At 41.4% G+C, this 14,855-nt stretch overlaps 1 protein-coding gene across 2 annotated transcripts; it reads right to left on the reverse strand.

The window, feature by feature from the left end:
* Positions 1–3,995: 3,995 nt before the first annotated feature.
* GPR17 (G protein-coupled receptor 17) lies at positions 3,996–11,147 on the reverse strand. 2 transcript variants are annotated; one of them, XM_072143174.1, is made up of 3 exons: positions 10,578–11,147; positions 10,361–10,428; positions 3,996–6,509 (listed from the first exon to the last, which is right to left on the reverse strand). In XM_072143174.1, exon 3 carries the CDS (start codon positions 6,487–6,489, stop codon positions 5,470–5,472), a length of 1,020 nt encoding a protein of 339 aa, XP_071999275.1. In that variant the 5' UTR covers positions 6,490–6,509; positions 10,361–10,428; positions 10,578–11,147; the 3' UTR covers positions 3,996–5,469. The 2 variants fall into 2 exon arrangements, with proteins under 2 accessions (XP_071999275.1, XP_071999274.1); XM_072143173.1 differs by lacking the exon at positions 10,361–10,428.
* Positions 11,148–14,855: the final 3,708 nt, after the last annotated feature.

The raw sequence follows: 14,855 nt of genomic DNA on the forward strand, positions 1-14,855 counted from the left end.
GGTGTACAGTTTGCTACTCTTAGAAGGCTGAGAGACCTGCGATTATGTCACTGGTCACATGTCATGAATGTAACACAAGGCACTGTGTAAAAAATTGCCACAATATTTCCCATCTGTACATAGAGCTTTATATGTCTGTAGTTGAATATTAGCAGACAGTGCCTAAGTACAAGGAGGCAGAGCAGTGATTTGTAGAGACACAGAGCTGTCAGTCAGAATAATGGGGGGTGGTTCACTGCCAGCCTGAGAGAGAGAAGAGCCACAAATACCTCTGGCAGCTAATTTTGGGTGATATGGAGAGGACTTGTAACCCTTTATCAGCAGCCATTGTTACTCAGGGTGGTCAAAATCTGGTGACAGGTCCTCTTTAAAGTCACTTTTCAGAAATGTTCCATCATAGCGATACTGAGCACAGCAACAAGACACATGGCAGTAAGGCTACATGTACACAACATGTGAAGGTATAAGGGATAAAAATAATGGTCTCGATGACTGTTGTTTGCATCTTGTGTGTCATCCATCTGAGAGCTCCACTCATGCACTAAAGACAGTGGAAAATGACTGCTCAGTATGCAAAAACTGGTAGTAATAGGACCCTCTCTATCGTTTTCATCTGAGACATTCACCTTATGCATAGGACCTTTTTTCAGTCCTAAATTCTGCATCAGAAAGGGCTTTCCAGGAAAAAGATTTCATCACAGACTGGGTTCCCTGCAGCAAAAATCAAGAACAATGTCGAGGACCTACTGTAGACACAGTGGACAGATATAGAAACTTTGTGCAGGAGATGAGGCACTTCATTCCCTGTCCATGCTGTAGCAGTCTCCCTTGGCTTTGCTGCTTATTTCTTTTACATCGCTTCTTCTTTACACAAAAAACAGATGGATTCTAACTACTGGAGGAGGGGCTTTTGCTCACTCTGGAGAGCGAGGTCATGTGATGCTCTCTGTATGTAGCTAGCAGGAGAACCTCATGTCTGTACAGATCTGTAGATGTAGAAGGGCCTCCCCTGTTCCATCTCATTCCTTCATCCCAGTCTCTGATTCTGCAGACCTTTCTCTGTATCGCTATACCTCAAGCTGTGTCATACACCTCACCCAGGCTCCTCCCTCTGGACACTATCTACACAATAGGGAAGCGTTTAACCATTAGTGTTCACAGTCTGTTCGCTTTATCTAACTGTTTTACTCTTGGTTTATACTACTTATTACATGCTGCATGCTCCTCCATGTAATGAAAACTGCCGGTATAGATCCTCTATGTAAACACTACGCAGAGCTCAGTTCATTTACTTATGGGAATGTCACAGGATTTGCTTCTTAAATGAACACAAAGCATCGTGGGAAGTGAGGGCAACTTGTAACTGAATCTGCTTTAGGGCAAAGACAGGAAGAGATAAGTGCCCACTTCACTGCTATTAAGAAGGATTTCTGACAGGTGTCTTTAGAACAGAAAATGGAATTACTGTGCAAAGAAAAGGGTGTTCAAAACAATATGGGTATCATATATAAAATATATATAAAATCCCGATGAAATCTGAGTTACACTTTAAAATAACAGCAGAAGCTTTGGACTGGTGAGCCGAAATGTGAAATATTTGGCCATAATACAAGGCAGATAATTGCTGCAGGGGACCTCCTTGTCAGTTTGGGCATTTACAACCACAGATAGAGTTCAGGATTTGGCAAGGATTAATAGTGCCGTCGTAGAAATGCAAACTCACCACCGGGCTGCGCCATCAGGGAGGCCGATTGGAACCACAAACCTACAATCAGCCTTATCGAGCACTATATTTAGCATAAAGGAGCCCTGGAATTTATGATAGCGCTCCCCATCTCAAAATCATCCATTCTGTGCAGGGTTTTAAAATTGTAGAAATGATTTGGTCAACTCCACATCTACAGAAAATTTATGGTTAGTTCTTCAAGATGTTTGAGACGACTTCTCTTTAGAGAAACACTGCAGGTTTACACAGAAGCGGCGAGTGAGTGTCTGGCATCTGCTACTTCCCCGTAGACATGTAGGGGATATTTCTCACAAATGTAAGTATTGGCAACAAATAGGTGTCTGGAGGCTGCTACTTCATCAGAGAATAACTGGTACCCAACAAAGATGATTCCTACAAATTAGTAGCTGAAATAAGTGTCCCCCTTTGTCAAAGGAAATACGATACAACACTTCTAAGTATAAAATAACAGTCTTTGGTTATTTCACACCAGAAAATATGCTAGGCTGAGTCCACACTATTCTCAGCATTTCCGTTAATTTATCTATGGTAAAAATAAATAATGGATAACTAAACATAACTGAAGATGTCAATGTCAGTCTTTAACATTTAACACACTGGGATGTTTAGAACAAAAAGTTCTACGCCACACCACCGGGCCAGAACCGGCCACAGGGCCTGAGCAGCCAGAGTGAGACCGACACCACATGCACCCCCGACCTCTGGGTTGTGGGACCTAACAAATTTTTTGCATAATAAACCACGCCACATCCCCTGCCCCTTATCCCAACCCCTAGCATGGGTTCTGTGGCTCACAATATTTAGTCATTTATAACCAAGGCTTATTTTTGGAGTAGGTCTTATTTTCAGTGAAACCCATATACTGGGTAATGTTATATCTGCGCTGCTTTTTGGATTTTAAAGGTAAATGTAATTTTTTCATCTGAAAATCAACATATCAGATTATTACTGAATATTACTTCCCTTAATTACATAAAACGCATGAAACTCACAAATTGTTTTTTATTTTTTCATGAAGATTCGCTCACATTGTACAAAAATCAAATCCTTGTCAGGTAACAAAAAATTTACACTTCTCTTAATTTCAGACAATGAGGAAAAGAATTCGCTATTTATGTTATTTCCATTAAATAGAAGTAATTAATTTATAATATTTATAGTCACAGAGTACAGAATGATGGGTAATAAAATATATCATGCAAATACATAGGATTTACACTGATTTTCAACATAAATTACATTGTATAAAAGAAGAAAAATCTGACTAATATCTGACTAGTGTAGAGTAAAATAAGCTGCGAGTATATAATTTATTTTAGATTATGAGCTCTTGTCGGCCATCTTTATATTTCACAATACTGCGACATGATCCACCACTATGACAATGTTATGTTTGTTCGTTTATTTATTGGAAAATGATAGAAGAAAAAAAGGTAAAGAGACAATATATTGGGGCACATTTATCATAAACAGTCCAGTCTGTACTATGTGCAGTTTGCCTATGTATAGTGCAGGGGGCGCCAGATTCAGGATTTCTGGGGTACATTCTTCGTGAACCTGGCGCCTCCTGCACTCCTCCGACAGACTGCAGCAACTTTTTTGGTGCACATTTAACATTGGGCATGCAAAACATGCAAAGAACCCCAAAATAACTATCTACAAATGGGGGTATAAGCTTTCACTGATATTATTTCATTTAGATAACATTTTTTTCTTGCATTCCTCATGTAATAGAAGTTCTTAGTACAGACAGTCCCCGGGTTACATACAAGATAGGTTCTGTAGGTTTGTTCTTAAGTTGAATTTGTATGTAAGTCAGAACTGTATATTTTATCATTGTAATCCCAGCCAGAATTTTTTTGGTCTTTGTGACAATTGGATTTTAAAAATGTTGGATTGTCATAAGAACCAGGATTAACACTCAACTGTGTGTGCTCTATGGAAATAGACTGCACCAGTCGCACGTATGTTAAACATCTGCTCAATTTCTGCCTTTTAGCAATGTTTTTGCACAGGAAATTCTCAGATACCTCAAACATAAAATTGAGCAAAAACTTTAAAATTGACCAAAAACCTCCCCTGTAGTAGCAATGGACCCACATACACCAGCTCCTATGTGGTGTAGTTGTGTGATTAAATTTGCGTTCTTTTGGAAATCCTCTGTTGATAAATGTGGTGTTGCACACTCTGTGGTGTATTTATTCCGCCATTGCGTGACTTTAGAGTTGCTTTTTTTTCTTGCTAAAAAAACTACCATATGATTTTTAGGATACATTTTAAAAATTCTGTATTGATGCAATTCTATGAGCCTGCATAACATGATATAAGTTGTACTTGATTGGAAGCACTGGGTCACTATATGTTGCCGAGTTCTAGAGAGTGAAACCCATACTTCAACTCTGTCCAAAATTTCAGGATATTTATCATATTTCTGAGATAGAATCGGGTATGACCTGGGCCAGCCCAGTCTAGAGGTGTCACTACAGTCTGTAGGCAGGCCCAGGGGGTGTCTGAGGTGCAGTTTGACACTACTTGTCGTAAACACCTTTCCATAAAGGCGCACATTTATCAAGCACCTGCGCCATTATTCTGGCGTAGATTGTACATAAATACTTGTGAAAACTGTTTGCACATGTATTTATAAAGAGTTTGCACCATTATTGTGTCACTGCTCCACTATGCACACCGGGACACAATACTGTGCACTTTATGGGGCGTTCCGGTACGTATTCACAGCGGCCACCACATTTATGTAGGAAGTTTGACATAATTGTGCCGCACGGCCATTAAACTGAGTGCACCAGAAAAAATATGGGTGCACTCAGTCCATATACTTTGGGCACCTGCAGGGTGCCCCAGATTCATGAAGAATGGGCGCACTCTGCACGATAGTAAGGCAAACTGCATGTTGTTTGCCTCTCTATTAATAAATGTGGGTCAAAAATGCATAAATCAATAGCAAAGATGATAATAGTAAACTTTGTAATAAATCAGATTTCAGACCCACACCCAGACTTACAGCTAATAGATATGGAGACAGTTTTCAGACTGCTCACAGAGCTGAATTATCATTAGAGATAATCTCTAGATATGCACAAAGTAAAATGTTAGCCCCCTGACCATGTTTATTTACTTTGTACCAACTGGAAAAGGCTTTCAGAAACACTGCTCACTACAGGAAAAGAAAGTAGAAAAAAAAAAAAAACCTTTACTGATAAGATTTAAACTTAGTGAAGTATGTTCCAAAGTTTACAATTATCATGTGCATGATGCATTTCTGAAAAAAATGATTTATACTTAAAAAACAAATTGTCCAAAGGTAAATAAAATTGAAAATTTGTCATATTGTTGTTTTTCCTTCACTATGAGATAATTAATATTATGTAGCTTGTACTTGTAGCTAGACATTCTTTTGTCCACCAAAACATATTATTGTGAATGCAAATTGTAGTATTTCCCATGTAGCCATAGTCCTCTTCTGGTTCTTATCCTGAATGACACACATCAGGATGGTTTGGACATCTGCGAAAGTCAGCTGCATACAAGCTACGGAATTTCTATTCTTGTGACCCAGTTTAACATCCCTGGACCACATAAATGCAGAATGTAGTTATGTGTCTCAATATTTTCCCAATATTGAGAAGGAATATTACTGACAATGTATTTTTTATTCCGCAAAAATGTTTTTATTTATTTGTGGTTTGCTATTGAAGAGATCCCACTTACACATCTGTCTTGGCACTGAGAGAACTGTCCTCTGTTCTGCCTTCCTCTCGGTTTTTCACATTGTCGACCCCATCCTGTTTACATGGCAAATGGAGAAGAATCTGACGGAATTTCTTGACAGCAAAGAAATAGACGAGTGGGTCAAGGGCTGCATTTAGGGTGCTGAGACACGAAGTGAAGCGATTTGCTAAGGCTAACCCTTGCCTTAACTCACAGGGGGATAGCATAGCTGCACTTTCACCTCCTGGCATCAGCACATGGTAAAGTGCTCGACTTAGATGGTAAGGGACAAAGCAGATGAGGAATATTGTAAGGACCAGGAGCACCATCTTGACAGCACGCTCTTTGGGTTTCCTGTCACCTCCTTTCCGGAGTCTCCTCAATATTAGACCATAGCAAATGACTGTAGCCAAGAAGGGGATGGCAAATGCTGCACTGAGTGATGATAATGCCCGCAGAGATGGTGTTTCACGATATAGTAGACGACAAACCCTTTCCTCTGTTGTCGCTCCTCGACCTAATAGTAAGGGTGCCGTGGCAAATGCCACAATAGCCCACAAGAAGCCACAAGCCAAGTGAGCATGTAGAGGTTTCCGAAACTTGACTGAGTTGAGAGGATGCACAATGGCCAAATACCTATCAATGCTTATGCCCGACAAGAAGTAAAGACTGGCATACATATTAAGGTAGAAGACAAAGCCGGAAATCCTGCATGCCAAAGCACCAAAGGGCCAGCTATTTCCAGACAGGTGATAGAAGAGCCGAGTGGGTAAGCTGAGCAACAGGAAGAGATCGGATAAGGCAAGGTGAAGGAGAAAGATGTCGGAGGGTGACTTGGGCTGCCGGTCTCTTATAAACAATGACAGGGCGACAATATTTCCCAGACCTCCAACAAATAGGCCAAGTAGGTAGCATACAGACAGCAGAGCGTTTTCCAGCCATGTTTCATGAACACATGGATCCACCCATCCCAGATTGGAAAAGTTATTGAACATTTTGTCTTCAAAATGAGTCATTGCCACCAAGATTTTTCACACTGGAAGACAGAGGCAAATGCATTAATTATTACTTACATTTCAGCTGTAATTCATTACTTATCTAATACAACTATATATAATAATATTTATTCCAGCTCTAATTAAAAGTTAAAAATTATGTGAAGTAACTTGAGGTTTTACATGTTCTCAGGAATGAGAAACTCACCATCTCCACACATACTACAAAAGGGACAGGCAGTCCCCGGGTTACATACAAGATAGGTTCTGTAGGTTTGTTCTTAAGTTGAATGTAAGTCGAAACTGTATATTTTATAATTGGAACTCCAGACAAGTTTTTTTTGGTCTCTGTGACAATTGGAATTTAAAACTTTTGGATTGTCATAAAAAACAGGATTAGCCACAAATCTTAATTGCAGACATCTTAAATAACTGTTACAGCAGATCATTGTAGCCAGGGGCTAAAGTACAGTAAGTTACTAACATTCAGAGGATCGTCTGTAAGTTGGGTATTCTTAAGTAGGGGACCGCCTGTAGTGTATAACAAAAGAAAGAAGACAAGGGAATGAGATAACTCTGTTTAAAGCAAACCTGTCACCAGGAATTTGATTTTTAGCTGGTGACAGGTTCCACTAGCCTAAGCTATGCTGACTTTAAAAATGCTTTTGTCAGCATTCTGAATCATTTCAGTACTTTTTATAAGTTTAAAGCACATTACCCGACTCCCTACCAGCAGCATGTGGTGAGTCCTGGGGAGGGGGCAGCTGCAGCCTGTGTGTGCCTGTGTCAGTCTTCTCTCCCTTGCAGCTTCCTCCTCACTTCCTGTCATGTGCATTGAGCAGGCAGGGAGTGGAGGGAGATGGTGTGGAGTAATGAGGAGAAACAGGCACACATAGGCTCAGGCTTAAACCACACCCAGGCCTTCACCCAAACACAGAGTTTGCCAGATAGGACTCAAGGCTTCCTCCTGTGGTCCAAAACAGCCCAGGACATGCTGTGCTCAGCACTATTTTAATGCGACATCCTTGGCTGCCAGGACTACAGGAGCAGAAGGTGTAAATAGAGATGAATTGCCATTAGAGCTCCTGCTCTGGTTCCCCCGATTCTTCCTCTTCAGGGGACCCTGGAGAGAAGCTTCAATCCAAATTTCTTCATCATCTTTCTATTGTATTGTTTAACTCAGGACGCCAATACGATTAAAACCTGTGATACACCAGGAATCAATAAGTTTCTGCTTTAATTGTCATGTTGGCACTCTGCAACATATAAGTGGGTTTTGGTTGTAGCTTGGGCACTCTATCTCCAAAAGATTGCGAAAGTGAGTGCGAAACCAGTGCAGTAAGTGACACAGAAATATCAGAGAAGGAGAGTTGGATTTAGGGCGGCTTCACAGTTGGTCCATGAACCACAGACCCCGGATGGTCCTGCTTCATGGATCTAACATACTGCTGGGGCAGGACTCCAAGTACCATATTTATATATAATCACAGGAAAACGTATTAACTTGTTGTGCCAAATTTTCAACTTTTTAGTCATAAAAGGCAGAACTGTACTGTGGTCATATGCCACACTTATCGAGGCTGTCTAATCCAACAGGATATATCTAAAGACACTTGTGTAAGATGATAAATCTGCCCCACTGAGGGTATTCAGACTCTGCTGTGTGAGCAGGACATGATGCAGTGAGGCTTGTAGCCTCTTGACGTAAACAAAGAACACATTAATATTAGCTAAAAACATAAAACTGTCACCAAATGTGGCAATTTATCAATTACTTTACAGCAAAAATATGTCATAAAAATTCCTTGTGCCATATGTATCAATAGTTTATGTCAGTTTTCAACACTTTTACGACTCGTACAACAGAAGGGACATGGTTTTACTGGGAAAAGGGTTGGTTTCAATGAACGACACTTGATTGCCACCAAGAATGTCAATGCTACATAACATTTATTATACAATTAATATGCTGAACCTAAACTTACAGACAAATATGTAAAAGATAAGAAATTAAATGGCTTGGTAAATGTGTTTTCCTATTCCTGAGTAAGTGTGTGCCACTAGGGGACTGGAGTGGTTTTGCACTTGAAATTTTGGACTTTTTGAAAGACAATGTTCATAAATCTGTCGTCACATAAGTGATAGAAGGAGTAGGCTGTCATGTTCTAGGTCAGTGATGGCAAACCTTTTAGACACCGAGTGCCCAAACTACAACCAAAACCCATGTATTTTTCGCAAGGTGCCAAGGCGACAATTTAAGCAGTAACTTATTACTCCCTGCTCTTTTGCAGGTTTGAATTGTATAGGCATCTGAGGAGGCCAATACAGTAGAAAGAAGGAGAAAAAGTTTGGATTATCATTGTAGCTTCCTTCTAGGGCAGTGATGGCGAACCTTTTGGAGACAGAGTGCCTAAGCTACAACCAAAACCCACCTGTATGTCGCAAAGTGCCAACATGACAATTTAAGCAGTAACTTATTCATCCCTGCTGTATCACAGGTTTTAATCGTATTGGCGTCCTGAGTTCACCAATACAATAGAAAGATGGAGAAATTTGGATTGTAGCTTCTCTCCAGGGTCCCCTAAAGAGGAAGAATCAGGGGACCCAGAGCAGGAGCTCAAATGACAATCCATCTCTATTCACACCTTCTTGTTCCTCTTGTAGTCCTGGCAGCTGAGGATGTCACTTTAAAATAGTGCTGAGCATGGTGCGTCCTGGGCCGTATTGGACCACAGGAGAAAGCCTGGTGTCATATCTGGCAAACTCTTTGTTGGGATGAAGGCCTGGGTGCCCACAGAAAGGGCTCTGAGTGCCACCTCTGGCACCCGTGCCATAGGTTCGCCACCACTGTTCTAGGGTCCTGGGCTGCAAGAGGCCTTAAGTCCTGTCTGATGAACACTGCCTTTGGGTGATGGCAAGGGTGCCCATAGAGATGGCTCTGAGTGCCACCTCTGGCACCCGTGCCATAGGTTCGCCACCACTGTTCTAGGTTATAGGATGCTTCATGAGCTCAATACTCAGCAGCTGCTGGACAAATCGCACTGAATGTTTCCTACAATTTACCAGTCTAGAGCCAAAGCTACTGAGCTCACAGAGCATTGTATAATAATAAGAATAATAATCTTTATTTATATGGCGCCATCAAATTCAGTAGCGCTTTACAGATTCTGGGGAACATATACAAATATAATAAGACATTACAGAGTAACACCAGTCATATGAAACAATAAGAGTGAGGACACAAATAGCAGATTTGTGCTCACGGCATGTAATATGTTAACGTCATATTTTACTGTACCCCTTTCTGGATTATTTAGCCTAAAAACTAACATCTTTGCAGGAAAAGTAAAAAAAAAACCCTAAAAATAATTGGTAGATATGATATATATAATGATATGTAGATGATGTCAGTAGATCTGATAATATTTTAAGCACATTAGGACCAATGACTAAATACTGGAAAACAATAACGATGTTCATAATTACCTGAACAAAAAATATTATTACAGGCAGTCCCTGGGTTACGTACAAGATAGGTTTTATAGGTTTGTTCTTAAGTTGAATTCGTATGTAAGTCAGAACTGTATATTTTATAATTGTAACCCCCAGCCAGAACTTTTTTGGTCTCTGTGACAATTGGATTTTAAAAATGTTGGGTTGTCATAAGAAGCAGGATTAACAATAAAGCTTCAATGCAGACATCTGTGATAACTGTTATAGCTGATCATTGTAGCCCAAGGCTAAAGTACAGTAAATTGCCAACATCAAGAGGTCCGTTTGTAACTGGGGTTGTATGTAGGTCAGGTGTTCTAAAGTATTATTAAAAAATTATTATTTTTACATTGATTGCCCAGAAATCTATGTTGCCATATAGCTAGGTTATTTTTCTCACCAATAATTTCCAAGATGAGATGAAACCATATAGCTGAGAGTACGTATTCACTTACAGCAAGCAGAAATCTGAAAATTTGCAGGAAATTAAAACAGAAAGTACATAAGAAAGTTGGGATTGAGTACTATACAGTGAGATTTTATAATGATAAGGACCAGATCCGATGAATCCGACCAAATGTGACAATGATATTCACTACAATAGATAATATACTTACAGTCTCATCAGTCTCCTGCTCCGTCCGTCACATGAAATGGTCCTCTGCTTTCTGTGTCTTAGTTTATGTAGCATTGCATGTCTGTATTGGGGTAATCAAAAAGGCTCTTTCACTAGCGGGGAGGGTGTCCCCCACATTCCTATCCCCTTCTTCACCCCCCGAACAGATAGGAACAGCAACATTTTTCACAGTTGGACAAAGAGGGGAGTGTGTCTGTAAAACGGATGAGTGCACTGTTGCCATAGGAACTTAGGGGGGAACTTGTAAAAGGGGGGTTATGACTTTTTGTCAGAAGAGACTATCATCCCTTGTGTGCTATTAAGCATAATAAGCTGCTCATCAGAGAGCCCCCGCCATGTGCTAGGCTCACACATACTCATCTTGTTCTACAGTCCAGCACAGCTGCAGACACATTGGGAGACTGTAGTCTGGCCCAGGACACAGAAAATAGTAGACTATATTTTTGGAAATGGGTCAATTAGGAGATGTCTCCTGTAGAAGTCACCTGTAGTCAATAAATGGTTCACAAATAACAAGGGCTTTTACCCATTATAAGTAATCACAGTTGTAGCACAATCTGTAAAAGAATCAATAATCCAAAAGAGCAAGAACTGCAAATGAACACAAAGTACAATTGTGTAGAGCGCGTTACTTTATAATGTGTGACCTTGCTAGACTTTCTAAGCGAAGGCACTCCCTCATAGATCCAGACACGGTGACTGTGGTCATCTTCTTATATTTGTTATCAATGGCCTCTTTCCTTTCAAAATCAACTTGTAATATAATGCTAATGAGTCTGAAGGGTTCTAGCAGATTTTCATTTTAAAAGTTGATTTTAGATGCATAAAAGCCTAAAAAACTGGTACAACGAGCCTGATCACTACCACCTTCTGTTGTTCTATTGCTGCAGAATCAACATTTGGCAGGGATGCAGGTTTTCTCCAGCTCTAGGAAGCAGGAACAGGTCATGTCTGCAGGATTTAGCTCTGTAAAGCTAAGTTCACACTACCGTCAGGATTTCCGTCTATTTACCTCCGTTACAAAAAGATAATGGATGGTAAATAAACAATAATGCAACTGAACATAGCTGATGATAGTGTCCACTAACAGTACAAACACTTTACTTTAACTTTCAAGACATCGATCTATAGTTTTTATATTTGTATATCTATCCGTCCCTCAAATCTATTTATCTATCTATCTACCTATCTATCCAAGAGAATGAGCAGCACTCCGTTTGTAGTGTAATCCAGATATGTTCCTTTTATTCCATCAACAATGACAGTAGCGACGTTTCGGCTCTGGAAGCCGTCGGCTTCGAAAAGACTCTTCGGGTGCCGAAACGTCGTTACTGTCACTGTTGATGGAATAAAAGGACCATATCTGGTTTACACTACAAACGTAGTGCTGCTCATTCCCTTGTATTTATGGTTGGAGGACTTGAAGCCCAGTCCTGAGACACCTGCACCCACCTGGTCAACACGTTGAGTGTGCTGCTTGGATTTTCTTATCGTATCTATCTATCTATCTATCTATCTATCTAAACAAACAAAAATTGCAAAGCAGCACAGCCTTCAGGAAAAAAAAGGGTTCAGACGGGTGCTATCCCAATACTCTTACCCAAAGAGTGTAGATATAGAAGCAAAAAAGTGGCAGCACTCCAAGGAATCGTGGAAAAAAATGTGAGGTTTATTCCATCTCTAGCAACGTTTCAGCTGTTAATCAGCTTGTGCTGCCACTTTTTTGCTTCTATATCTATCTATCTATCTATCTATCTATCTATCTATCTATCTATCTATCTATCATCTATCTATCATCTAACTATCTATCATCTATTCCTAAAATCTATCTGTCTATCCCTAATAGATGTCATCATTATAGATATCTCATTTCTACCTACCTATCGATCTCCTTTTCTATATATCTACTTATCTATCTACCTATTGATCTGTAATTTCTATCTGCCTACCTAGTTTTCTCTCTTTACCTCACATTTATCAATAATCTATCCATCATCTCCTTTTCTACCTATATATGTATATATTTACTATTTCTGTCTATTGATATCTGTCTATTTCTGAGACTTACTATTCATCTCCATTGACATCAATGTAAAAGATAACGGAATGTAATACGTTATAGTCCGTTATTACTTCAAACACTGTAATTTTTTCAATCCAAAAAAAGGGGAAAAAACGGATGACTGTCTAACAGATGACAAAGGATGACATTAAAAATTACATTGAATTCTATGGAATTTATAACAGATCCATTCAGTGTCGGACTGGCCCAGCAGAGGACCGGAGAATCCACCGGTGGGCCCCGATACTGGTTCGGGCCCCCTGGTAAGGGGAGAGAAACTTTTTTTAATTAAAAGAAAAAACAAAAAAAAGGCCCCCCGGGGTTCCGGGCGGTGATAGGGGTGGGCTGCGAGGACCAGGCGCAGGGCGCATCTTCACTTTCCCCGCTGGCTCCTGCACATCACTGTACAATGGTAAAGGACCTTTGATGAGGTCATTACCATGTGACGGGGAGGAGCTACTCAGCATGTTCTTGGATAGAGCTGCCCTGGGGTATGTAAAGTTATGCTGCACCTGTATGTATGTAGGGGGAATTTGGTGGTGCAGTGTAATATGCATGTAATGTAGGGGTGCAAGGGGGAATGTGGGGGTGCAGTGTAATATGCATGTAATGTAGGGGTGCAAGGGGGAAATGTGAATGTATGTAATGTAGACATTACAGTACATTACAGTGCGACATGGATGTAATGTGGGGGTGCAGTGTGACATGTATGTAATGTGGGGTGCAGGGTGACATGTATGTAATGTGGGGTGCAGGTGGATGTAATGTGGGGGTGCAGGGTGACATGGATGTAATGTGGAGTGCAGGTGGATGTAATGTGGGGTGCAGGGTGACAAGGATGTAATGTGGAGTGCAGGTGGATGTAATGTGGGGTGCAGTGTGACATGTATGTAATGTGGGGTGCAGGGTGACATGTATGTAATGTGGGGTGCAGGTGGATGTAATGTAGGGGTGCAGGGTGACATGAATGTAATGTGGAGTGCAGGGTGTCATGGATGTAATGTGGGGTGCAGGGTGACATGGATGTAATGTGGGGGTGCAGGGTGACATGGATGTAATGTGGGGTGCAGGGTGACATGTATGTAATGTGGGGTGCAGGTGGATGTAATGTGGGGGTGCAGGGTGACATGGATGTAATGTGGAGTGCAGGTGGATGTAATGTGGGGTGCAGTGTGACATGTATGTAATGTGGGGTGCAGGGTGACATGTATGTAATGTGGGGTGCAGGTGGATGTAATGTAGGGGTGCAGGGTGACATGAATGTAATGTGGAGTGCAGGGTGTCATGGATGTAATGTGGGGTGCAGGGTGACATGGATGTAATGTGGGGGTGCAGGGTGACATGGATGTAATGTGGGGTGCAGGGTGACATGTATGTAATGTGGGGTGCAGGTGGATGTAATGTGGGGGTGCAGGGTGACATGGATGTAATGTGGAGTGCAGGTGGATGTAATGTGGGGGTGCAGTGTGACATGTATGTAATGTGGGGTGCAGGGTGACATGTATGTAATGTGGGGTGCAGGTGGATGTAATGTAGGGGTGCAGGGTGACATGAATGTAATGTGGAGTGCAGGGTGACATGGATGTAATGTGGAGTGCAGGTGGATGTAATGTGGGGTGCAGGGTGACAAGGATGTAATGTGGAGTGCAGGTGGATGTAATGTGGGGGTGCAGTGTGACATGTATGTAATGTGGGGTGCAGGGTGACATGTATGTAATGTGGGGTGCAGGTGGATGTAATGTAGGGGTGCAGGGTGACATGAATGTAATGTGGAGTGCAGGGTGTCATGGATGTAATGTGGGGTGCAGGGTGACATGGATGTAATGTGGGGGTGCAGGGTGACATGGATGTAATGTGGGGTGCAGGGTGACATGTATGTAATGTGGGGTGCAGGTGGATGTAATGTGGGGGTGCAGGGTGACATGGATGTAATGTGGAGTGCAGGTGGATGTAATGTGGGGGTGCAGTGTGACATGTATGTAATGTGGGGTGCAGGGTGACATGTATGTAATGTGGGGTGCAGGTGGATGTAATGTAGGGGTGCAGGGTGACATGAATGTAATGTGGAGTGCAGGGTGTCATGGATGTAATGTGGGGTGCAGGGTGACATGGATGTAATGTGGGGGTGCAGGGTGACATGGATGTAATGTGGGGGTGCAGGGTAATATAGGTGTAATGTGGGGGTGCAGGGTGACA

This window comes from Engystomops pustulosus, chromosome 3, assembly GCF_040894005.1.
Source record: "Engystomops pustulosus chromosome 3, aEngPut4.maternal, whole genome shotgun sequence".
NCBI classification, from domain to species: Eukaryota; Metazoa; Chordata; class Amphibia; order Anura; family Leptodactylidae; genus Engystomops; species Engystomops pustulosus.